Genomic DNA, 27296 nt, shown 5'->3' on the forward strand with positions numbered 1-27296 from the left:
AGGATTCCCTATTTAATAAATGGTGCTGGGAAAACTGGCTAGCCATATGTAGAAAGCTGAAACTGGATCCCTTCCTTACACCTTATACAAAAATTAATTCAAGATGGATTAAAGACTTAAATGTTAGACCTAAAACCATTAAAATCCTACAAGAAAACCTAGGCAATACCATTCAGGACATAGGCGTGGGCAAGGACTTCATGTCTAAAACACCAAAAGCAATGGCAACAAAAGCCAAAATTGACAAATGGGATCTAATTAAACTAAAGAGCTTCTGCACAGCAAAAGAAACTACCATCAGAGTGAACAGGCAACCTACAGAATGGGAGAAAATTTTTGCAACCTACTTATCTGACAAAGGGCTAATATCCAGAATCTACAATGAACTCAAACAAATTTACAAGAAAAAAACAAACAACCCCATTAAAAAGTGGGCAAAGGACATGAACAGACACTTCTCAAAAGAAGACATTTATGCAGCCAAAAAACACATGAAGAAATGCTCATCATCACTGGCCATCAGAGAAATGCAAATCAAAACCACAGTGAGATACCATCTCACACCAGTTAGAATGGCCATCATTAAAAAGGCAGGAAACAACAGGTGCTGGAGAGGATGTGGAGAAATAGGAACACTTTTACACTGTTGGTGGGACTGTAAACTAGTTCAACCATTGTGGAAGTCAGTGTGGCGATTCCTCAGGGATCCAGAACTAGAAATACCATTGGACCCAGCCATCCCATTACTGGGTATATACCCAAAGGACTATAAATCATGCTGCTATAAAGACACATGCATACGTATGTTTATTGCGGCACTATTCACAATAGCAAAGAGTTGGAACCAACCCAAATGTCCAACAACGATAGACTGGATTAAGAAAATGTGGCACATATACACCATGGAATACTATGCAGCCATAAAAAATGATGAGTTCGTGTCCTTTGTAGGGACATGGATGAAACTGGAAAACATCATTCTCAGTAAACTATCACAAGGACAAAAAACCAAACACCGCATGTTGTCACTCATAGGTGGGAATTGAACAATGAGAACACATGGACACAGGAAGGGGAACATCACACTCCGGGGACTGTTGTGGGGTGGGGGGAGGGGGGAGGGACAGCATTAGGAGATATACCTGATGCTAAATGACGAGTTAATGGGTGCAGGAAATCAACATGGCACATGGATACATATGTAACAAACCTGCACATTGTGCACATGTACCCTAAAACCTAAAGTATAATAATAAAAAAAAATTGTTAAGTAAAAAAAAAAAAAAAAAAAAACCTATAGCCAGAGCATGGGGGATAGGGTTTTCATCCACAGAGGCAAAGGCAAAAGAAGGTCATGAATTATAACTGGGTAGATTTTCTGTTCCACTCACCTTGTCCACGCTGATAGGCCAGAATAGTGGTTTAAGAAATTGGTACCCAATCACAGGCAACATACAGAGGACCACACTGAGGATAATGCTCAGCAGCATTTGCGGCTGGTTCAGAGAATTCCTGACCACACCTGTAAACAGTGAGCCAGGAGGGGAAAGGCTGAAACAGAGCCTGGAGGACAGGGGTGGGACCAGGGGTAGGAGTTATTAGCCAGAACATAGACACCTCTCTAGTCCAAAGAAGGAAGTTATTGATTTGGAGTTAGTTTAGGCTCCTGAGAAATAATATAAATACAAAAGAATTGCAGTTGGGTCCTTTGCGCAGCCAAAGTCACTGTGAATCCATGTGCCTCTCTCTCCCTCTGAAGGCAGGGCAGGGTAGGGCAGGAGATAGGAGGGCAGGGGTAAGTTATGAGGGAATCCTAGAGCACTGGCTTGTATCCAAAAATGGGAAAGAAAGCTTTGGAGGAGGAAAAAACAAAAAAATAAAAAAGGCAAAAAAAAAAAATTAAAAAAAGAAAAAAAAAGATTTGAAGGATAAAAATGAGTTAGTGGCCTGACAAAAGGTGAGAGACAGCCAGGTGCGGTGGCTCACGCTTGTAATCCCAGCACATTGGGAGCCCCAGGCAGGCAGATTGCTTGAGGCCGGGAGCTTAAGGCCAGCCTGGCCAACATGGCAAAAGCACGTCTCTACCAAAAATACAAAAAAAATTAGCAGTGCATGGTGGTGCACAACTGTAGTCCCAGCTAGTGGGGAGGCTGAGGCACGAGAGTCGCTTAAACCCAGGAGGCAGAGGTTGCAGTGAGCCAAGATTGCACCACTGCACTCCAGCCGAGGCGACAGAGATAGAGCAAGAGTCTCAAAAAATTAAAAATAAAGACAAAAAGATGGGAGCCAACTACATCTACATATCTACTCTCTATATTTTGTCTTCAGCAAAGTGGAGATGAGAGAGAGGGAAAAATTATGGGAGACAATAAGGCAATATGCCACAGCATAAAGGACATTGAACTGGAACCAGGAAACCTACATTTGAGTCCTTTAATTAAAAAAAACCCTCCAGTGTCTAAAATGGCTCTAAAAATTGTTGCACTGCCTACCTCTTGGGATGCTGATAAATAGCAAATCTCATAAGGCATGTGAAAATACCTTGGAAACTCAAATAAGGTAACTTATTTCCCTAGCTACATTTTGAGCCCTTTTAGGGCAGAGACCATGTCTTATTTATATCTCTAGCCTAGCACATAGTAATGGCTTCTCGGTAAACATTTATTAAATAATATACCTGGTTCCCCACCCTCCGCCCACTGGGCAGGGCCTTACCTAGGAATTGGAAGACGTCAGGGAATGCTAGGCACAAGCCATCGCTGTACAGGAGGAATGACATGCAAAAGTAGAAACACAGGCTACCCCAGATGACGACATGGCTTATCATCGTCCAGTAGGTTGTCCTCAGGGCGATCTGAAAAGTACCCTCTTATGGGACCTGTAACCTGGGACCTGTCAGCTACCTCCCCCCTCCAGTTATGTAATGAAGGTTGCTCCCTTCCTACACTCCCTCCCTCTATTCCTCCTACTCTTTCAGAGAGGCCCCCACCCAATCCCCTTACCCCCACCACCACTGGCCATACCTGCATTGTGACCACCCAGATCAAGGAGGTCTGCACCACCAGGGAGAAGGACTGGTAGTCGGAGATGTCCTTCCCATCATTTCGTTCTGCATTGTAAAGAGTCCCCATGGGGACAAAGAACAACACGAAGGAACTGTAGATCCCATGCATTAAACACTTCACAAATTCCTTCTTGTTGAAATAGAGGTTGTGCTGGCCTGGCTCATACAGCTCTGGGAAATGGAGGCGCCATGTCTCATTCATATCCTGGAAGCACCAGAGGATAAGGAGGGAGGTTCAGGGTCTCTCCATAGAAGGTCCCATCTCCATCAGAGTAGAGGCTTCTCCCCTCACCAGGTCTGCTGCCAGGCTGCCTAGGAGCTTCCTTATGGGTTACTTGAGAAGTGGAACCAGGGAACACAGCAGTGACCACAGACCCTTCCTGAAGTCCTACTCTCTAGGCAAGGATCTGGGTAGTGGAAGGAAGCTGGGAGAAGGTCAGGATGCTGGGAAGGACTTGGAGGGAGTTAGAACTGGGGAGTTATGAAAGGGAGCAACTAGGCTTGTGGGTAGCTGGGAGGAGGACTGGAGCTTGAGATAGGGGAGGCAGCTGGGACATAAGTCCCCAGGTGTAAGAGTTCTTTCAGTTGAGATGGGGTCTTGCTCTATCACCCAGTCTGGAGTACAGTGGCACCATCTTGGCTTATTGCAACCTCTACTTCTCAGGTTCAAGCAATTCTCTTGTCTCAGCCTCCTGAGTAGCTGGGATTACAGGTGTGTGCCACCACACCCGGCTAATTTTTATATTTTTATTAGAGATGGGGTTTCGCCATGTTGGCCAAGCTGGTCTCAAACTCCTGACCTCAAGTGATCCACCTGCCTGGGCCTCCCAAAGTGCTGGGGTTACAGGTGTGAGCCACCGTGCCCGGCCCTAGTTGAATATTCTTTATGTCAAAAGTCAATGTGGGAGAAAGCAACATCAATGGGGATCAGTTAGTCTTTTAGAGGCATTCATGTTCTGTGAGGTTTCTCCCACTCCCACAGCTACCGGTGAACTGAAGGTGAAAAAATTACTCTAAGTGGATGTCATTGGATTATCTTCATCTCCTAAATCTGAAACTTTGGATACAAAGTTTGGGGCTGGCTTCAGAGATGGATCCCTAGAATTAGGCCACTGAAGCTGGATGGACTGTTGAGTAATACAACCCATCCCTCTTGTTGTTCTGAGGTTAGCAGTTACTTCCTGGAGAATTTCCTTTAGGGCTACTTCCCATGGAGACCAAGAGCCATGATCCCATGATGTCCTATTTCAGCTACTTTATTCCTTTTTGGAGACTCATTTTCTACTCCATGTGCCCAGGACTAGAGGTTGGGGTAGAAGACAAGGGAGAGGTAGGGTACCAGGACCCTCAATGCCCAGGGAATTTCTGACAGGGACAGATGGTATCCCTTAGTCTGGCTCCTTATGATATAAACTATCACACCCATACTACCATGCCTGGCCTTCAGGACTCCCACCCAGGCCTTCCTGCATTGGCTTATCTCATCTTCATTATCCCTGAAGGAGTCTCTCCTTTTTGAAGTCCCATAAGTTACCTAGTCCTACCCCAATAACTCTATTTTCTTTTCTTTATTTTTTCCATTCATATTCTGCTTATGTTATTTAATTTTTCCTTATTTTTTCCATATATATTTTAATTACTTTTATATATACTCAATTTACTGTACAGCACAATTTCCATGTTTCTCTCTACAAAGATAAAATTGATACAGGAAAACTTGGCTTTCTAAAACTGAGGATTATTCTCTGTTGAGGAGGATTTTTTACTTTATCTCATGATACCTGTCTAGGTGATGAGCTCTTTTCCCCGCTCTGGAAATTATTCCCTTTACACTGGATTTTGTAGAGCCCAGCTCTTGCTGTATTCTTCATTCTTAGGGATATTCCTCAGGGGCCCAGGGGCTTCAACTCTGACCAGGGGCTTGCTGCTGGATCTTACCTGATCAAACACTCATGCTCAGGACAGGGAGGGAAGTGTAGACCAGATTGTAGCACGTGATAAACCAGGTCTCATAAACTGTCTGGAAGAATACCAAGGAGATTTTGTGGGCTCCTCTCTTCTCTACAGTCCCAGCTCCACCTTCCGGGTCCAAGACAGCCACCTTCATCCCTCGACCCCTGCCACCCTGTCCCACCCCCACACACATTAACCTACAGCAGGAGAAACCTGACTGGGAATGTTGACCCCAGTCTCTACTTGATCCTAGTTTATTAGAACCCCAGGTCCTAGGATAGAGTAAGGCCACACCAAGCTTTCAAGGTGGATCTGGACCAATCCCACCATAACCGATACAGCCCCGCACAGAAAGGACCCAGAGTGATTGATAGGGAATGCTAGCTGTACCGCTGCACTCCTAGGCATGTAAACCTTTGTACTTTTTTTTTTTTTTTTTTTTTTTTGAGATGGAGTCTTGCTCTGTCACTCAGGCTGGAGTGCAGTGCTCACTGCAACCTCTGCCTCCTGGGTTCACGCCATTCTCCTGCCTCAGCCTCCAGAGTAGCTGGGACTATAGGCGCCCACCACCACACCCAGCTAATTTTTGTATTTTTTGTAGAGACAGGGTTTTGCAATGTTGGACAGGCTGGTCTTGAACTCTCGACCTCAGGTGATCCACCTGCCTCAGCCTCCCAAAGTGTTGGAATTACAGGCGTGAGCCACTTTGCCCAGTCTTTGGACTCTTTACTTGCTTAGTGGCATTCAGTGGCTTCTGTAGCACTGCATACCTCCTAATACTGGCAAGCAGAATAGACCCAATGACCCTTCCCTAGCTGGACGCTCCATCCTGGGGCCTAGAGAGGGCTTTTTCTTTATTAGCCACAAGAGGTCAGCAGCAACACATGTATACACATACGCCTCCCACAAAGCAGACTGGCTTTGCTAGGGCTTGGGAGAATACAAATCTGCTACTATTTGCTGACTGGCCTGTTATTCCTGGAGTCTGTGGCAACAAAAGTAGGACTCCCAAGATAATTGTTTCTGAGGTTGTTTCTCTTGGAAATCCTTGAGATGCTTCTGAAAAACTTCTCACAGGAAAAGGGACTCCTCTTAGAACATCAAAATCCAGGTGTTACTTCTCCCCACTAAGGTGGGGGAGGTTTCACATTCAAATGTGGAATTAATTCATCAAAGTAACAATTGCATGTGTGTTGGGGTCAGGAGTACAGGCAGTCTGAGTGGGGAAGGAGAAGCAAAGGGAAGCTGTATTTCCAAGTATGGATATAGGTGAACACCATATCTGGCCTATCTGGCATGACCCAGAGGCTCCTTGAGGCTTAGCCTGTTCCAAAAAGATGACTTTGGATGCTAAGAAAACTCCAAGATCCAGGAATTTGTTCCCATTACATATGTTTGGAAATTCTAAGTCTCAACATCAGTGAAAACAGCTTAAGGGAAAGTTTAACCCAGGTGTGGTGGCTCATGCCTGTAATCCCAGCACTCTGGGAGGCTGAGGTAGGCGGATACCTCGAGCCCAGGAGTTCAAGACCAGCTTGGGCAACATGGTGAAACCTCATTTCAACCAAAACTACAAAAAATTAGGGTGTCGTGGTGCACACCTGTAGTCCCAGCTACTCGGGAGGCTGAGGTAGGAGAATCATCTGAGCCCGGGAAGTCGAGGCTACAGTGGGCCATGTTCACACCACTGCACTCTAGCCTGAGCAACAGAGCAAGACCCTGTCTCAACATAAGTAGATACATAAATAAAAAGAAAGTTTAAAAGTAGAAGTCAAGGTCAAATCAGAGCCAGGCTATACCAGTTATGGCTTGGAAATCTAAGGTTTGTGTAGGTTTAGGAGATGATCAGCGTGGGGTGAAGGGCTTCATGAATGGATGGCAGCATGTCATACGTTGGTCTCTAGAGGCGAAAAAGGATCTGAGCTAGCTGAAGTGAGAGATGACTAGAGAAAACCCAGTTGACCACAGTGGAGATTGCCACTGATCACCTACCTGTGCAGAGAACCCATTACAGAAGGCATACCAGAAGTGCACCAGGGTGAAGGTGAAGTTCTTATGAAAGAAGTAGCTGAGAAACTTGCACATGCGATTATAAGACCAGCGGCCATGGACCAAGAGTAGACGCTGAAGATAGTGGAACTGGGAGAAGGCGAAGTTGCTGTTGAGCATGGCCTGCAGTCCCTCATGGCCACTGATGCCAACCCCAATGTGGGCAGCTGCAATAAAACCCCAGAAACTTCTCAGCCAGAAAGCTTGTTTGCTGGGCTCCCAGCCTGGGAAGTATAAAGGGAAAGTTGAGATGATGTTGTACAAACCCCTTTATTTTACATTTGGAAAATGCTTTTAGGCTCAGTGCAAACTGTCTCTTACTTAGTGGAGTCTTTTCTCCTTAGTGGATTGCCCCTCCCTCACAAACAGGAAAGCAGCTCCCTTTTCTGCACTTTTTTGTTTTGTTTTTACAGAGACACTGTCTCCCTGTGTTGCCCAAGCTGGTCTCAAACTCCTGGACTCAGGCGATCCTCTCGCCTTGGCCTCGCAAAGTGTTGGGACTACAGGTGTGAGCCACTGTGCTGGGCATCTCTTCTGTAGTTTGTTTCGGACACTGCCACTCTAGAATGCCTGGCATGGCCAGTACTAGAAGCTGTCCTGAATGCCCTTTGCCACTACTCTAGCCATCTGGGCTCTTTCCTACTGTCCAGATGCTGAGGTTAAAATTTCTTGCTATCTCTGGAACCCACTTAATTCAAGATGCAGGATGGATGCCAATCCAATACAATATTTAATTACCTAAGTTTACCCAAGGGGCTAAAATCCAACTGTATGATGTACATACGTTGTTAGTGAGAAACAAGTTCTTCAGGAGGCCTAAAGGTGACTTTTTCTGGATAAAGCAATGATTATATTTGATGGATGAGAAGACCCAAGTTCCTAAAAGTTTTAATTAGTTTGTGGTAGTTTGCCATTTTTCTGGTATATACCAAATTCACTGGTCTGGAATATGCCTACTGCACTGCTTGATGGGATCATTCAAACCTCTCAACTCCTAAATACCCCTAGGGTCTAGAAACTGGGGAAGAGAGTGAGAATATTTCCTAGTATTAAAGCTGAAGCTGGAATATCTGCTAGAGTTTCTTGTATGGGCAGAGAGGTTGGACTAGAGGACCTCTAGATTTGTCCATATCTCACAGACCTACATGTTGCTGGAGGCTGGTAGGTCAACATTCACCAGAAATTGAAACCAGAAAATTTGGCCAGGTTTGGTGGCTCACGCCTGTGATCCCAGCACTTTGAAACTGAGATGGGGGGATCATTTGAGGCCAGAAGTTTGAGACCAATGTGGGCAAAATAGCGAGATCTCACCTCTACTAATAAGTAAAAGATAACTGGGCATGGTGGTGTGTGCCTATAGTCCCAGCTACTCAGGAGGCAGAGGCAGGGGGATTGCTTGAGCCCAGGAGTTCAAGGCTGCAGTGAGTTATGATCACGCCACTGCACTCCAGCCTGGGTGACAGAGCAAGACTCTCTCTAGACAAAACAAAACAAAAAAACCCTAGTAAATGTCAGCCATTTGCTTCTACTGGTCCAAAGTGATCAGTAAGTCACCTATTCTCCTCCAGCCAGGGGAGCAGGGCAAGCTCTTGGGAACATAGACTTGGTAAAGAAAAGATCTCTGAATTGGGCATCACAGCCTACAGCCTTCAAAAAAAAAAAAAAAAAAACAGACTATGACTCCTGCCCAGAGGTCCTTTCTGTGGACCTTGAGTCATCTCAGAAAGAAGGTGTGGTAGTTGCACAGCCTGTTGTTCTGTGAATGTAAGCATGTGTTCTTGTGGGAGCCATGTGTATCTGTGTGTGTGCTTACACTCATAGTGTAAGTGCATGAATCTGAATGTGTGTGCATGCCTGTGGATATGCGCTGATGCCTGCATGTGTCAATAAGTGGGAGTGCAGGCATAGAGGAGTATGAATGGAGTTGCAAAACGGTATAAATGTGTAACACATATGAGAGGCAGGAGTGTGAGCCAGCAACAGAGTACCACTCAGATCAGTTTTGCCCATAGAGGAAGGAAGGGGCAAGCCCATGGCTGGAAGCCAACTGCCCCCCTCCCCTCACATGCCTTTACTCATGCTGACGTCATTGGCCCCATCCCCGATGGCCAGTGTCACCACCTTCTTGTACCTCTTCATCAGCTCTACCACCTGGGCCTTCTGAAGGGGTGTCATCCGGCAGCAGATCATCCCCTTGCACATGCACGCTGTTCGCAGCAGTTCCAATTCCAGGTTCCCTTCTAGAGCATAGGCCTGCAGCACCAGGACACACTCACTCTTCAGGTTGCCCAAAAAAGCTCTCAGAGTATGACCTTCCCAAATGGTTCCCTTTCCCTCCACACTCTCCTGTCCTTCACAGGGCAGGCATAGCTGCTCCCAAGACACTCCACCCCCAAGGGAGGCCAAGCCCCCAAGTCAGTTCTAGGCATCCTCACATCTGACTCAGCCTCCAGTGGGAAGCTGGTCGGGACCTCTCGTTGGGCCAAATCCGTTGATGGGGCTATGAGGCCAAGTGACTTCTTGGGGGACCTGTTTCTGCTTGCTTCCCTCTTCCCCTAAGTGACAGTCCACATCAGTAGAGAAGAATTTGAATTTGGATAAGGAAGAAATATGCCCTTGGCTTCTCTTTCCTTATTTACTTCTTCCTAGAGAAGCCTAGGGAAAGGAGTCTTTCAGGCAAGGGCACCAGAAGGGAAGGGGAATAGCATGGCTCATGGAATAGGAAAGGCAATCTTGAAATTTCCCTGCAGTGTGTTGGACCTAGGAAGAGGGTTCCTTGGAAGAAGAGAATAGAGTGTAGCTCTGTGTTGCCCACCAGACTGTAGCCATTGATGATCAAGCCAAAGTTGCCATTGGCCACCTCCTCAGGTATTTCAAAAGGTAGTTTGGGCTTTGTGGTGAGGTAAATGTTTATGGGGTCTGAATCCAGGAGAGACTCGGGTTTCATCTTGTTCCTTGCTGTCCTGAAAGCCAAGAGTATTGGTCAGAGTCTGACCTGAAGGCTCAGAATTTAGGAGGGAAAATGTGTCCTCAGATGAAAGGCAAAGGGGATACAGGAACTCTGCAAAGCACCAGCCAAGAGCTCAGACTTGACAGCCTCTCAAGACCTGCCACTGCCATAGGTCCCTGACCATCCACATGCTACACTTCTCCATCCCGCACACTCCAGCCCCATTTAGCCCAAATGCTGCTTTACAAAATTTTTTCAAATATTTTAGTTTTTTTTCCCTCCTCCATGTCTTATCTGTTCCTTCTGGTGGTGTGGGAGCCACACTAAGGGAAGAGATGGGTGGGAAATTTTGAGTCCAGGGACTGGCTGTGGCCAATCTCCCATCTATACCTGAGTTCTTTCCGAATAGTTTCATCATCCCTGCCTTCCACGATGAAAACCTCATCCATTTCGTCCTCAAATAGATTACAGGAATAGGCAATGTTCACAGCAGTCTCTGTAGCGAAGGGGGAGCACAAGTCTCATTTTGGCTGGTGTTTAAGACAGAGACAGGATCTTCACAGTGTACAGGTACACAGGCTCTAATATTGGGCTGCAGAGCCCATTCATCCACATTTGCCATGGATGCAATCAAAGTGCATTTTTAATGAATCAGTGGAGATCGTGTTCAAACATCCACGGATGATTATCTACCTGTACAGACTTGTGGATTATTTATCAATAACTACGGTCATTCTGGCCTTCTCTAGAAAGCCTTACGCTATTTCTTAGAACAATTTCAGTCTTTTTTTTTTTTTTTTTTTTTTTTTGAGACGGAGTCTCACGCTGTTACCCAGACCAGACTGCAGTGGCGCTATCTCGGCGCACTGCAAGCTCTGCCTCCCGGATTCACGCCATTCTCCTGCCTCAGCCTCCTGAGTAGCTGGGACTACAGGCACCCGCCAACGCGCCCAGCTAATTTTTTGTATTTTTAGTAGAGACAGGATTTCACCGTATTAGCCAGGATGGTCTCTATCTCCTGACCTTGTGATCTGCCCGCCTCAGCCTCCCAAAGTGCTGGGATTACAGGCATGCGCCACCATGCCCGGCTACAATTTCAGTCTTTATCCACCTCTCCGGGCAATCAGGATGTGTTTCTTTGAATAGCACTGTGCCCATTTCTATGCTAGATTTTATACCCCCATAAAATAGTCCGGAATTTGGAATAAATTCATACTTAGAAAAAAATCAAGCCCTGAATCCTGGCTACACATGGTATCAGAATTCAGAGGAGAGACTGCAACTGTCACAGAAACTTTCTTGAAGGAAGTCCTTGGAGGATGAATAAGACTTGAAGGAAAAGGCATTTTAAGTGGGGAAACAACCCAAACGAAGGCCCTAGAGTAGGAATTGGTTTGTTTGGGGGGCATACTTAAGATAATGGTAACATTAGGATGCAGATAAGGATGTGAAGAGCAATAGATTATCAAAGTCTTGAAGGCCAGATAGAGAAGTTCAACCTTTACAACATGGAGTCACTGTAGATCCCTGAACAGAGGAGTAACATCATAAAATTAGTATATTTGAGGAAGATTAAACTGATGGTTGTATGTTGGCTGTACTGAAATTAATAAGAGCAAGAGACAGAGAGATGAGTTCAGAAGTTTGCATTAAGTATAGCCAACAGAAAATGAGGTTGAACTGGGAGGGTAACATAGGAGGATTTTCAGACAAATTTGTGGGATATAGTAAGAGAGTGACTCTATGGGACAATAGGGTACAGTCAAAGACAATTTTAAAGTTTAGCTTGTGAGTTCCTGGGTGACAGGTCATGTCTGATTGATTAATCTGTCTTCAATGCCTAATATATCATCTGGCATAAAGTATATGCTCAGCAAATTGTATACAAGATTGAGAAGAAAGTTGTCCTCTAAGGACTTGATTTGACTTACAAGATATTTGTCAAAAAATGGCTAAGAAAAAAAAGGAAAGAGGAGGAAAATAAATGGCTAAGGTGGATAGGGAAGAGGATCAGTCAGTCTAGGGGTTTTACCTTGCTTATCTCCAGTTAAAACCCATAGTTTAATTTTGGCTTTGTTCAGGATGATGATTGTCTCAAGTACTCCATCTTGTAGCTTGTCTTCTATGGCTGTGACCCCTAACAGCTTTGAAAAGATGCATCAGTGAATGAGGAAAAGGGAAAGAGGCAGAGCATTTAGTGCTACCCAATGACTGAACTGGCACCTCAGCACTCTCTTTAGTGAGCTGGCTCTGTCCTGGTGTGAGGATCTCAGCGGTATAAAAATCAGCTTATTCTGCCTCACAACACACACAGCTTTTCAACTAGATTCCTTAGCTTCTGTGAACAGCTTTGGGATTAGAAACACTGCCAGAAAGGTAAAAATTACAACCAGTGCATTCTTCCATTATGGATTGAGAAGGTCCAGGATATACTGAATCAGCTGGGATTCCAGTATCCAGCCTCCCTCACACAAAGCTATGGAGCTCTCCTGCCGAGCCTTCCTATCCTTCCTCCCAGAGAGAACCTGCATCTGTCAATCGTCTGGGAGCCACTTGCAGAGCCCTTGCTCAGTCTGCTGACTGCCAGGCCCCATCACTGCCCCCAGTTTATCCCTGGCTTCCTCACTAACCATCAAGTCTTTTTCAACTTCTTCATAGACACTTGATAATTTGCTTTCCCAATTCTCCAAAGACAAGCGGGCTTCATTGTGCCTCCTGCTCCAGTCCTGGAAGAATGCTTCATCCAACTCTCGGTAGGCCACCATTAGGGTGCAGAGGCCTTCACTGGAATAATCCTGGAAGACATACATGTGTGTGCACTGAGTGGGCCTGGGCTGGGTTAAGGCTGAGTTAAGAGAGTGGCAGACCGACCTCACAGGCTTCATCTGCCTGAAAAATAGGGTTTAATAATTAGTAACATGGGGCTAGTTCCTAGCCTAAGCAGAAAGCAACTGATGTGCTTTTTCAGCAAAACGTCCCAAAGATGCGGCCAGCATAGCTGGAAGGTTGAGAGTAATTCTGAAGGACAGAAGGTTCTAGCTTTTACTTGTAGTTAGGTAATTTGCTGTGTGACTCTGGGAAAAACCAAGTCTAGATCTCTTACTTGTAAAATTGGGATGATAATGTACCCTCTACAGAGTGGATAATGATGACTATGATATGAGAATGAAGGGAATAATAAAGTAAAAAGAAGCAGTTGTTATAAAAAGTAATCAAAGGTGTTCCTAGATTTACAAGCACACATTCATTTCCATTTTCCTCTCTCCCTTCCTTCCTCAAATATTCATTGGGCATCTTACACAGCACATACTTGTGTATTTGTCTATAGTTGGTTGGTTCGGTTGATTAGCCATCACCAGCATGTTAATGAGGGCACTACTGAAATGCTCTTTGGGTGAGTTAGCATCGTTTTGCTCCTTAGCCACTGACATATCCTAACTAACCATAGCTAACCATCTTGCAGGAATAAACTCTTGGTCATAGGAGGGCTGGATGAGAGTGTGGGTGGTTTACGGCAGAATTCATATCCATCTAAGGGTGGGTTAGAAACAGATTTTGTATATCAAGAACTGCACATGACAACAATTCTACGTGATCATTGCTATAGTGAGTGGCAAACTAATTCACTTTGGCATTACAAGAGCAAAGAGAAACAGAATTTACTCTCAGTTCCCTCTGTAACTCCGGAGTGTTTGATGCTAGCTGTCAGGTGAAATTAACATAAGACAATATATGGACAGAATGTCATCTCTTAAACCTCTATGCTGTCGGCAGTCTAAGAAGCCCCAGAAAAGATTTCAGGAGAGTTTCTAAGAAGGAAGTGACAGCGGCAGAAACTGGTTTTGTATAGGACACAGATAAAATAACTTGACAAGCTTAATAATATAATGACAGATTCATTAATCTATTCAACAAATAACTTAGTAGTATGTGTTAACATTATCTTTTATCCCTACTTGTGTGTTTTTTCTCTTAGTGCTGGTATGAGGCAAACTAGGGCCTGGGAGCCAAATCCTGCCTGCTACCTGTATGTGCATGACCTGTTTGCTGATCCCTGTCTCAGAGGGCCTGGAGTTCTGCTTTTGCATGAGTGGGTTGTTAGAGCTTGACTCTTACAGATTTGCCACCAGTGGTGAATACACTGTAGTATAGTCAGGCCTCCCTATAAGTGTCTGTTGAGGATGGTAAGCAGGAAGCACGTCAAAAGATCTGAAACAGTGTTCTGACTTCCTTTGAAGCTAGTGTGTGGAAATGCTTTCAGAAAAGGTACCCTAACTCACATGTTCTGAAAGGTTAAAAGATAAAAGTCTAGTCCACAAAAAATACTATGGCCTCTGGGAACCAGTATAAGGCATAAGAGCTGTCTTGCGTGGGACATTTCACTGACTTAAAAAAAAATTGACATATAATTCATATATTATAAATTTCACCCTTTTAAGTATACAATTCAGTGGCCTTTTGAAAGTCTATTCACAAAGTTCATGCACCCATTACTAATATCTAATTTCAGAACATTTTAATTATCCCAAGCTGAAACCCTGTATCCATTCGCAGTCATTCCCATTCCATTTTCCCCTAGTTCTATCATGGCCACTAATTTACTCTCTGATTCTATAGATTTGCGTAGTCTGGACATTTCATATACATGGAATCTTTGTGGTCTTTTGTGACTGGCTTCTTCACATAGCATAATGTTTTCAAGGTTCATCTATGTTGTAGCATTTATCAGTACTCCACTCGTTTTTATTGCCAAATAACATTCCATTGTACAGATAAACCACATTTTATTTATCCAATCATCTGTTGATGAACATTAGGGTTGTTTCACTTTTTTGGCCATTATGAGCAATGCAGCTTAGAACATTTGTGTACACTTTTTTTTTTTTAATTTTAATTGTTGTGGGTACATAGTAAGTGTATATATTTATGAGAAATATGAGATATTTTGATACAGGCATATAATCATCACATCAGGGTAAATGGGGTGTCCATCACCTCAAGCATTTATCGTTTGTGTTATAAACAATCCAATTATACTCTTACTTAAAAATGTACAATTAAATTATTAACTATAGTCACCCTGTTGTGCCACCAAATACTAGATCTTATTCATTCTTTCTATTTTTCAATACCCATTTGCCATCCTCACTTCCCTCCCTCTGCCCCACTACCCTTCCCAGCCTCTGGTAACCATCATTCTACTCTCTGTCTCCATGAATTCAATTGTTTTAATTTTTAGCTCCAACTAAGTGAGAACATGCAAAGTTTGCCTTTCTGTGCCTGGCTTATTTCACTTATTAATAACATAATGATCTCCAGTTCCATCCACGTTGTTGCAAATGACAGGATCTCATTCTTTGTTTATAACTGAATAGTTCTCCTTGTGTATACGTATCACATTTTCTTTATTCATTTGTCTGTTGATGGACACTTAACTTTTTGCCTCCAAATCTTGGCTATTGTGAATATTGCTGCAATAAACATGGAAGTGACAATATCTATTCAAGACACTGATTTCCTTTCTTTTGGGTATATACCTAGCAGTGGGATTTCTGGATCATATGGTAGCTCTATTTTTAGTTTTTTGAGGAAACTCCAAACTGTTCTCCATAGTTGGGAATTTACATTCCCAACAGCAGTGTACAAAGGTTCTCTTTTATCCACATCCTAGCTAACATTTGTTATTGCCTGTCGTTTAAATAAAAGCCATTTTAACTAGGGTGAGATGATATTTCATTGTAGTTTTGATTTGCATTTCTCTGATGATCAGTGATGTTGAGCACCTTTTTATATGCCTGTTTATTATTTGCATGTCTTCTTTTGAGAAATGTCTCTTCAGATCTTTTGCCCATTGTTAAATCAGATTATTAGATTTTTTTTTCCTATAGAGTTGTTTGAGTTCCTTATATATTCTGGTTATTAATCTTTTGTCAGATGAGTAGTTTGCAGATATTTTCTCCCATTCTGTGGGTTGTGTCTTTACTTTGTTGATTGTTTCCTTTGTTGTGCAGAAGCTTTTAAACTTAATGTGGTCCCATTTGTCCATTTTTGCTTTGATTGCCTGTGTTTGTGGGGTATTACTCAAGATATTTTTTGCCCAGACTAATGTGCTGGAGAGTTTCCCCAATGTTTTCATTTAGTAGTTACATAATTTGAGGTCTTAGATTCAAGTCGTTAATCTATTTTGATTTGATATTTGTTTATGGTGAGACATAGGGGTCTAGTTTCATTCTCCTTTAAAATTTTTTTTTAATTTACTTAAAAAAACAGAGTCAGGGTCTTGCTTTGTTCCCCAGGCTGGTCTCAAGCTCCTGGGCTCAAGTGATCTTCCCGCCTCTACTTCTCAAAGTGTTGGGATTACAAGTGTGAGCCACTATGCCTGTCCTAGTTTCATTCTTCTGCATATGAATAATATTGTTTTCCCAGCATCATTTATTGATGAGACTGTCTTTTCCCCAGTGTATGTTCTTGGCACCTTTGTCTAAAATTAGTTTACCATAGGTGTATGAATTTGTTTCTGGGTTCTCTATTCTGTTCCATTGGTCTATGTGTCTGTTTTTATGCCATTGCCATACTGTTTTGATTACTATAGCTCTGTAGCATAATTTAAAGTCAGGTAATGTGATTCCTCCAGTTTTGTTATTTTTGCTCAGGATAGCTTTGGCTATTCTGGGTCTTTTATGGTTCCATATAAATTTTAGGATTGTTTTTCTATTTCTGTGAAGGATGTCATTGGTATTTTGATAGGGATTGCACTGCATCTGTAGATTGCTTTGGGTAGTATGGACATTTTAAGAATATTTACTCTTCCAACTCATGAATATGGAGTATCTTTTCATTTTTTGTGTCCTCTCTAATTTATTTCATCAATGTTTTATAGTTTTCATTGTAGAGATCTTTCACTTCTTTGGTAAAGTTAATTCTGAGGTATTTAATTCTCCCTATAGCTACTGTAAATGGGATTACTTTCTTGATTTCTTTTTCAGATTGTTTGCTGTTGGCATATAGAAATGCTTTTGATTTTCGTATATGGAGTTTGTATCCTGCAACATTACTGAATTTGCTTATCAGTTCACAGTTTTTTTGGTGGAGTCTTTAGTTTTTTCCAAATACAAGATCATATCAACTGCAAACAAGGATAATCTGACTTCTTCCTTTCCAATTTGTATGTCCTTTATTACTTTCTGTTGTCTGATTGCTCTAGCTAGGACTTCCAGTACTATGCTGAATAACAGTGGTGAAAGTGGGTATCCTTGTTGTGTTCCAGATCTTGGAGGAAAAGCTTTCAGTTTTTCTCCATTCAGTATGATACTAGGGACTTGGGTGTTGTGATCTAAGTCGTATCTGCATAAGGAGGCACTCGAAGCCCAGGAACACTGTCATTTTTGCAGACTTGTAGCAGTACAAGTGGTCTTGGATAAGATGGTGGTCTTGGATAAAATCTGGAAGAATTCTCTGGATTACCAGGCAAAGACTCTCATTTTCTTCCTTTACTTCTCCCAAACAAATGGAGTCTCTCTCTCTCTCTCTCTGTGCTGAACTGCCTCGAGCTGGGACACAAGCAACCCTGTGACCACTACTGTGACTGTGCTGGGTCAGACCTGAAGCCAGCACAACTCTGGGTCTTGCCCAATGCCCTCGTAACCACTACCTGGTTACCACCCATGTTCACTCAAGGGTCCAGAGCTCCACAAGCAGCAGGTGGTGAAGCCAGCCACTTTTGTGTCCTTCACTTCAGGGTGGTGATTCTCCAAGGCTCCAGACTGGTCCAGAGATGTCATTTGGGATCCAGGACCCAGAGTCATAAACCCAAAATATCCACCTGGTCCTTTATTCCACTGCAGTTAAGTTGGCATTGAAACCACAAGACAATAGTCTTTCCCACTCTTCCCTCCCTTTTTCCTAGGTAGTGGAGTTTCTCCCTGTGTCCACCATCACGACGGGCTTATGGGGAGTACTGCCAGGGTACTGATGATGTTCACTTAAGGCCCAAAAGCTCTTCAATCAGCTTGTGGTAAATGCTTCCAGGCTTGGAACTCCCCCTTCAGGACACTGGGCTATCTTCTGGCCAAGGGTAGGTTTAGAAATGCCATCTAAGAGCCAACGCTTGGAAGTGGGGGCCCCTAGAGCCTGCTTGGTGCTCTTCCCCACTGTGGCCGAGCTGGTAGCTAAGCTGCAAGATAAAGTCCTCTTTATTCTTCCCTTTCCTTTTTTCAAACAGAAGGGGTCTCTCCTTGTAGTCACCACAGCTGTGAATATGCTGAGTGACACCTGAAGCCAGCACATCTCACAGTCTCACCCAAGGCCCATGGCATGTATTACCTGGTTAGTGCTATTGATTATTCAGGACCCTAGGGCTCTTAGGTCAGGAGGTGATAAATCCTCCCAGGACTGGGTCCCCTTCAAGGTAGTGGGTTCCCTTTGGCCCAGAGTGTGTCTAAAAATCTCACCCAAGAGCTAGGACCTGGAATGGGGACCTCATGACTTTGCCCAGTGCCCTGTCCTACCATGGCTGAGCTGGTGTCCAAGTTGCAAAACAAAATCCTCTTCACTCTTCCCTTTCCTCTCCTCAAATGGAAGGAAGGGGTCTCTTTTGGAGGTATGTGTTGGGCTGCCTGGGGTTGGCGGAGGGGTGGCACTCCCTTAGCCACCCGGGCTAGTGTCTCACTGGGTCTCATGACCCTCCAAGTCCACTGGCTCTGAACCCAGTACAGCACTAGGACTTGACTAGGAGTTGCAGTCCTTGTGGCCTTGACAGCCTGTCAAGTTTATTTAGGACCCCAGAGCACTTTAACCTGTGGTGGTGAAGCTTGCAGAAACTCAAGGTCTTTTTCTTTTTTTGAGACGGAGTTTCGCTCTTGTTGCCCAGGCTGGAGTGCAACGGCACTGTCTCAGGTCACTGCAACCTCCACCTCCCGAGTTGAAGCAAATTTCCTACCTCAGCCTCCCAAGTAGCTGGAATTACAGGCATGCACCACCATGCCTGGCTAATTTTTTGTATTTTTAGTAGAGACAGGTTTCTCTATGGTGGTCAGGTTGGTCTTGAACTCCCGACCTCAGGTGATCCACTTGCCTTGGCCTCCCAAAATGCTGGGATTACAGGTGTGAGCCACCGTGCCCAGCCAGAAACTTAAGTTCTGACTGTTGGGATGGGCGATTCCCCTCTGGCTAGAACTGCTCTAAATGCTCCCTCTGTAGGCACTGGTTGTGTTTTCATTGGTGTTGGCAGCACTGAATTCCCATAATTGCTGCACTCTCCCTCCTCCAAATTCACAGATACTCTGCACAATGTGGCCACTGCTGGGGGATGGAGGAGGGCTGATGCTAGTGATTCAAGACTGTCTTTCCTACCCTCTTCAGTACACCTTTCAGTGATATGAAGTTAACATCAGATACTCTGATTGCTCACCTGTTTTTGGTTCTTCGAAGGTGCTTTTTAATGTAGATAGTTGTCAAATATGGTGTTCCTATGGGGAAAATGATCAGTGAAGGATTCTATTTATCCATCTTGTTCCCATACCTCCACCTGTGTATACGTTTTTGTATGGGTGTATATTTTTATTTCTCTAGAAAATATACCTTGGAGTGGAATTGCAAGGTTATATGATCACTTTATGCTTAACTTTTTAAGGAAATGCCAGACTATTTTCCAAAATGGCTGTGCTATTTTACTTTCCCATCAGCAATGTAGAGGGGTTACAATTTCTCTGCATCCTTGTCAATGCTTATTAGTGCTGGCTATCTTTTTTTTTCTTCAAATTTTTGATTTTAGCCATCCTAGTGGGTGTAAAGTGGGTTTTGTGGGTTTGATTTTTGTATTTCTCTAATGACTAAAGATGCTGAACAGCTCTTCATGTGCTTATTGGCCATTTGTTCTCTGGCTTCTGGCTGTGTGTTAATGGAGAGTCAAGTTGAGGTGGCTTAATAAAATAGCATATTCCCTCATTTATCAAACATTTTTATGATCTATCTTCATTGTTATTCTGTCCCTTGTTCTCTCCCTACTCCCCCAACCCTTTGCATATACAGATTTGGAGGTGAAAACCTCAGAGAGTATGGATTTGGTTTTCCTTTCTTGTGCCAGATGGCTGGAGCTACTCTCTCTTTTTGATACATCCCAAATCCTAGAGTGTAGAAGTAAGGTAGGGTAGGGTAGGGAAGGTGCCTTTGATGATTCCAATCCTGTAGCCAACAGAGAGAGGTATCGAACAATCCAGGCCTGATGTTTTCTATTCTAGGAAGTCTGTTCTCATCATGGCTGGTGGAGTAGAGCCTCCCATAACAACAGGTCCTATTTATTATTATTATTATACTTTAAGTTCTGGGACACATGTGCAGAACGTGCAGGTTTGTTACATAGGTATACACGTGCCATGGTGCTTTGCTGCACCCATCAACCTGTCATCTACATTAGGTATTTCTCCTAATGCTATCCCTCCCCTAGTCCCCCACCCTGATAGGCTCTGGTGTGTTATGTTCCCCTCCCTGTGTCCATGTGTTCTCATTGTTCAACTCCCACTTACGAGTGAGAACGTGCAGTGTTTGGTTTTCTGTTCCTGTGTTAGTTTGCTAAGAATGATGGTTTCCAGCTTCATCCATGTCCCTGCAAAGGACATTAACTCATCATTTTTTATGGGTGTGTAGTATCCCATGGTGTATGTGTGCCACATTTTCTTTATCCAGTCTATCATTGATGAGCATTTGGGTTGGTTCCAAGTCTTTGCTATTGTGAATAGTGCTGCAATAAACATGCGTGTGCATGTGTCTTTATAGTAGAATCATTTATAATCATTTGGGTATATACCTAGTAATGGGACTGCTGGGTCAAATGGCATTTCTGGTTCTAGATCCTTGAGGAATCACCACACTATCTTCCACAATGGTTGAACTAATTTACACTCCCACCAACAGTGTAAAAGTGTTCCTATTTCTCCATATCTTCTCTAGCATCTGTTGTTTCCTGACTTTTTAATGATCACCATTCTAACTGGCGTGAGATGGTATCTCATTGTGGTTTTGATTTGCATTTCTCTGATGACCAGTGATGATAAGCTTTTTTTCATATGTTTGTTGGCCACATAAATGTCTTATTTTGAGAAGTGTCTGTTCATATCCTTCACCCACTTTTTGATGGGGTTGTTTTCTTCTTGTAAATTTGTTTGAGTTCCTTATAGATTCTGGATATTACCCCTTTGCCAGATGAGTAGATTGTAAAAAATTTTCTCCCATTCTGTAGGCTGCCTGTTCACTCTGATGATAGTTTCTTTTGCTGTGCAGAAGCTCTTTAGTTTAATTAGATCCCATTTATCAATTTTGACTTTTGTTGCCATTGCTTTTGGTGTTTTTGTCATGAAGTCTTTGCCCATGCCTATGTCCTGAAGGGTATTGCCTAGGTTTTCTTGTAGGGTTTTTATGGTTTTAGGTTTTATGGTTAAGTCTTTAATCCATCTTGAGTTGATTTTTGTATAAGGTATAAGGAAGGGGTCCAGTTTCTATTTTCTGCATATGGCTAGCCAGTTTTCCCAACACCATTTATTAAATAGGGAATCCTTTCCCCATTGCTTGTTTTTGTCAGGTTTGTCAAAGATCAGATGGTTGTAGAGTGTGGCATTATTTCTGAGGCCTCTGTTCTGTTCCATTGGTCTATATATCTGTTTTGGTAGCAGTACCATGCTGTTTTGGTTACCATAGCCTTGTAGTATAGTTTGAAGTCAGGTAGCGTGATGCCTCCAGCTTTGTTCTTTTTGCTTAGGATTGTCTTGGCTATCTGGGCTCTTTTTTGGTTCCATAGGAAATTTAAAGTAGTTTTTTTTTTTTCTAATTCTGTGAAGAAAGTCAATGGTAGCTTGATGGGGATAGTATTGAATCTATAAATTAATTTGGGCAGTATGGCCATTTTTCACAATATTGATTCTTCCTATCCATGAGCATGGAATGTTTTTCCATTTGTTTGTGTTCTCTCTTATTTCATTGAGCAGTGGTTTGTAGTTCTTCTTGAAGAGGTCCTTCACATCCCTTGTAAGTTGTATTCCTAGGTATTTTATTCTCTTTGCAGCAATTGTGAATGGGAGTTCACTCATGATTTGGCTTTCTGTTTGTCTATTTTTGGTGTATAGGAATGCTTGTGATTTTTGCACACTGATTTTGTATCCTATCAGCTTAAGGAGATTTTGGGCTGAGAAGTGGGGTTTTCTAAATATACAATCATGTCATCTGGAAATGGAGACAATTTGACTTCCTCTCTTCCTATTTGAATACCGACGTGAAAATCCTCAATAAAATACTGGCAAACAGAATCCAGCAGCACATCAAAAAGCTTATCCACCACAATCAAGTCGGCTTCATCCCTGGGATGCAAGGCTGGTTCTACATATGCAAATCAATAAATGTAATCCATCACATAAACAGAACCAATGACAAAAACCACATGATTATCTGAATAGATGCAGAAAAGGCCTTCGATAAAATTCAACACCACTTCATGACAAAAACTCTCAATAAACTAGGTACTGACGGAATGTACCTCAAAATAATAAGAGCTATTTATGACAAACCCACAGCCAATATACTGAATGGGTGAAAGCTAGAAGCATTCCCTTTGAAAACCAGCACAAGAGAAGGATGCCCTCTCTCACCACTCCCATTCGACATAGTATTGGAAGTTCTGGCCAGGGCAATCAGGCAAGAGAAAGAAACAACAGGTCCTATTCTAAAGCAAACTCCAGGTCTGACCATGGAAACTCATGAACCAAGAACCAGGGAACTATTCTGATTGTTGTAATACTCCCATGGACACAATCCTCATCATGCTTCTGGGGCACTGTCACACTCAACTCTTTGATATAGAAGTTGGCAATATGGTCAGTGAAAATCCCACAAAATAAGATAGTTTTATTTTTCCACCAATTAAAGAGACACAGACATCATTATGTAGCCATATAGAAACACAATGGCCCAGGGACACATATGTGGCTACATATCCAGATACAGGGAACTACCCACATCTTCCTTCTCTTGCAGCCTAAACACTTACATCTAAATGTTCCATGGTCACATCATAGAGGGAACTACAGGATGGATGAAGCAGTTCACAGATGATAGTGTCTGCACCCTTGCAAAACAACATTATCCGATCTTCAGGTGTCCGCACTAAAGATAAGCAAATTAAGCAAAGTAACTTTATCAGTCCCTTATTATAACTTGTCTGAGCCAATGAGGGATAATAGGAGGCTATTCCTTATGACATTGTTTCTACCTTTAATGGAGGCTAAGTACTCAGTGAGTGGTCACACAGGATAAATGATGTGGCGAGGGCTGCTAAAAGTGAGAGAGGAACTTACAGAACCAGTTCTTCCATGGGTTCGATACTACCCGTGGAAGAGTCTGATGTAGAATCACATTTAGTATCTGTAAGTCCCAGACCAAGGCTCATATCTAGTAATGCCAAGGGTGAAAAATGACCTCTTCCTCTTTAGTATGAATCTCAAACTAACTGAGAGAGTAAGACAGTATGAATTTCCCCCAGACTGTCTGCTCCCATCTCTCATTCCACGTTCAGGCTTTATAAATTTATTCTTTGCCCTCACCTTGGCTTTGAGGGTGCTGACAAGCCACTGCTCAGGAACACTAGGGACTTAGTGTGGACTTAGCATATGGTAGCAAGTCCCCATATGTGTGTAAGAGAAAAGTTAAAGGATATGTGAGAAAGTAGGGATGGCTGCGTGTTTGTATTTGAGGCACATACCTATGAGAAGGTATGTGAGTGGGAGAAAGCATTTGTGTGTAGATAAAAGAGAAAGGCAATGTGTGAATATGTATGAAGGACAAAGAAGGGGAGAAGGCCAACTAGGAAGGGCACCCACCAATAACAGACATCCTCTTGCGCACATTGTTGAAGTCCAAAATAGTCAGCAGTTGGTAGACTCTGATTTTCCCCATTTCAACCACTATGACTGTCTCAGACGTGCGGGAACGGAACACAAAACCAAAGTTCCTGGCAGGACCAGTGACCAGGGCACCTTCATCTGGTGACTGAGCCTGGTACACCAGCATGCCTGACAGGAGAGAAGAGGGCAACCGGAGCCCACAGAGATGAGTAGCTGAAGTCCACCCAGAAGTGACACTGTCTTCTAAGTGGTTTATATAGAGTCCAGAAAGGGGCATGTTTCTTTAAAACTACCTGACAAGTCTGGCTCTAAAAGGCCAGATTGCATAGAACATATCAGTCTCTTTTCCTTTCCTTTTTTTAATTTGTAGTTTTTTTATTTTTTTGAGATAGGGTCTCACTCTGTCACCCAGGCTGGAGTGCAACTGGTGTGATCACAGCTCATTGCAGACTCAACCTCCCAGGCTCAAGCAATCCTCCCAGCTCGCTCTCCCAAAGAGCTGTGACCACAGGTGTGCACCACAACTGGATTTTTTTTTTTTTAAGACGGGGTCTCCCTATGTTGCCCAGGCTACTATCGAACTTCTGGGCTCAAGTGATCCTCCCTTCTTGGCATCCCAAAGTGCTGAGATTATGGGCATGAGCCACCACACCTGGCCTTCATTTCCATTATTTTCAACTTACTTTACAGACTTACTTTACAGAGGTACGTGGTACATACAATATATACAAACAAACTGAACAGGCAGTTACTCTTTGACTTTAGTGAGTAAAGATGGCTCAGGAAGCTTGTTAAAAATGGTAGTTCTGGGATCTCTCCCAAACTTAACTGAATCCATAATCACAAAATCTGGGAGGAGGGCCTAAGAAAATGAATTTTTTTTTTTTTTTTTGAGATGGAGTCTCGCTCTGTCGCCCAGGCTGGAGTGCAGTGGCGCGATCTCGGCTCACTGCAAACTCTGCCTCCCAGGTTCACGCCATTCTCCTGCCTCAGCCTCCCGAGTAGCTGGGACTACAGGCGCCTGCCACCATGCCTGGCTATTTTTTTGTATTTTTAGTAGAGACAGGGTTTCACCGTGTTATCCAGGATGGCCTCGATCTCCTGACCTCGTGATCTGCCCGCCTCGGCCTCCCAAAGTGCTGGGATTATAGGCGTCAGCCACCGCGCCCAGCCGAAAATGAATTTTTAACAAATCTCCTGGGTGATTCTCATGCAGATGGTCCTGCATAAGTACTCCTGCATAAGACTAACCACACTTTTAAAAACACTGCTGTAAGAAAATAAGATTGATGATTTAGTAAACAATTAAAAACAAATATATATATATATATATGTAAATGAGTGTTGTCACCTTTGAAAGTCACCCTGGGAAGCTAAATGACTCACCTTATTGAATCAGTCTTTCAATCTGATATTATTCAAGATATTTCTGGAACTCCTCTATTAGAATATTATCACAACTTGAGGTATATTTTAGATTATTTCTCTTCTGAAGATTGATTTGATTTTTAAAACAGGTATGCATCATCAGAGTCTTATGCTTGTGAATAAGGTAGGTGGGGAATATAATTTTAGGTCAGATATAAGATATATCTACTGAACAATTTAGATTATTTTCTTGTGTGTTTCCTGCTCTGTCACTCGAGGCAGTAAACAAGGTCAAGGCCAAATATGCTTCAAATAATAGCAGCTTGTTGGAATAGCAGTAGGCCAGAGAGGCATGCGGTGGACGTGAGAGTGGGTTTTTATCTCTGCTCTTCTTAGCTATAGGATTTTAGGCAAGTAACTTAAGCTCCCTTAGCATCAGTTTCCATCTTTCTTGTTCTGCCTACTTCAGAGGGCTGACGTGAAGACTGTATGAGATAATACAAATGAAAGCAATTTGTAAAACTGTAAAGTGATATACAAATATAGGGTGTCATTACTGGTAGTATTAAGAGTACATTGACTTTAAAGGATGTGATTCATTTGGTTGTCTAAATTCTTTTTTTTTTTTAATTTGAGATGGAGTCTCGCTGTGTCACCCAGGCCGGAGTGCAGTGGCACGATCTTGGCTCACTGCAACTTCCGCCTCTTGGGTTCAAGTGATCCTTCTGTCCTCAGCTTCCCAAGTAGCTGGGACTACAGATGCGTGCAACCACGCCTGGCTAATTTTTGTATTTTTAGTAGAAACAGGGTTTCACCATATTGGCCAGGCTGGTCTTGAACTCCTGACCTTGTGATCTGCCCGCCTCAGGCTCCCAAAGTGCTGGGATTACAGGCATGAGCCACTGCGCCCGGCCTGGTTGTTTAAATTCTTATTTGTTAAGGGAAAAAAGTCTTCTTAATTAATTTATTTTTTGAGACAGGGTCTCGCTCTGTCACCCAGGCTGGAGTGCATTGGCATGATCTCGGCTCACTGTAACCTCCACTTCCAGGGCTCAGGTGATCCTTCCACCTCAGCCTCCTGAGTAGCTGGGACTATAGGTGCACACTACCATGCTCAGCTAATTTTTTTTTTTTCTTTTACTTTTTGTAGAGACAGAGTTTCATCATGTTGCCCAGGCTGGTCTCGAATTCCTGGAGTCATACAATCCACCTGCTCAGTCTCCTGCTACTGGCATGAGACACTGCACCCTGCCAAGTCTTAATTTACAGTCATTTCTCATTCATTGTTTCTAAAGAGGTGTGGATAAATTAATGGATGACATAGCCACATCCGGTTACTAAAGAAACTAGGATAGTAGAGATATCTTCAAATTGTGAAGCAACAAGAGGATGACAACTCATCTTTTAGGAGGCCTTGTCAGAGACAGTGGGGCTGATCTGGAGGGCAGAACTTCGCAGAGTTTCAAGATCAGAAGCTCCCAAGGCTATGCTTTCAGGGACCATTCTTTTTTCTTTTTCCCGCCACCCTCCTCAGATAACTTTTTTTTTTTTCCTAGAGACAGGGTCTCTCTCTGCCACCCAAGCTGGAGTGCAGTGGCATGAGCATAGCTCATTGCAACCTCAAACGCCTAGGCTCAAGCCATCCTCCTGCCTTAGCCTCCCAAGTAAGTGGGATTACAGGCCTGCAGCACCATACCTGGCTAATTTTCTTTTCGTTTTCTTTTTTTTTTGAGACGGAGTCTTACTCTATCACCAGGCTGGAGTGCAATGGCACTATCTCGGCTCACTGCAACCTCCAGCTCCCTGGTTCAAGCAATTCTCCTGGCTCAGCCTCCAGAGTAGCTGGGATTACAGGCACGCACCACCACACCTAGCTAATTTTTGCATTTTTAGTAGAGATGGGGTTTCACCATGTTGGTCAGGATGGTCTTGATCTCCTGACCTCATGATCTGCCCGCCTTGGCCTCCCAAAGTGCTGGGATTACAGGTGTGAGTCAATGCGCCCAGCACCTGGCTAATTTTTTTA

The 27296-nt window shown here is 43.4% G+C and overlaps 1 protein-coding gene across 1 annotated transcript in view; it reads right to left on the reverse strand.

Annotated features, from left to right (window-relative positions):
• The window catches only part of LOC129490758 (phospholipid-transporting ATPase FetA-like), a 114698-nt gene that overhangs the window by 2835 nt on the left and 84567 nt on the right, over window positions 1-27296 (reverse strand). Inside the window, 12 exon segments of the mRNA XM_055294545.2 lie at window positions 1392-1522; window positions 2716-2854; window positions 3024-3269; window positions 5013-5084; window positions 7010-7233; window positions 9136-9319; window positions 9882-10029; window positions 10407-10512; window positions 12049-12160; window positions 12647-12811; window positions 23050-23165; window positions 23879-24070. Coding sequence (XP_055150520.1) covers window positions 1392-1522; window positions 2716-2854; window positions 3024-3269; window positions 5013-5084; window positions 7010-7233; window positions 9136-9319; window positions 9882-10029; window positions 10407-10512; window positions 12049-12160; window positions 12647-12811; window positions 23050-23165; window positions 23879-24070 — 1835 coding nt within the window.

The sequence above is a fragment of the Symphalangus syndactylus genome, chromosome 9 (genome assembly GCF_028878055.3).
Source record: "Symphalangus syndactylus isolate Jambi chromosome 9, NHGRI_mSymSyn1-v2.1_pri, whole genome shotgun sequence".
In the NCBI taxonomy this organism is placed as follows: Eukaryota; Metazoa; Chordata; class Mammalia; order Primates; family Hylobatidae; genus Symphalangus; species Symphalangus syndactylus.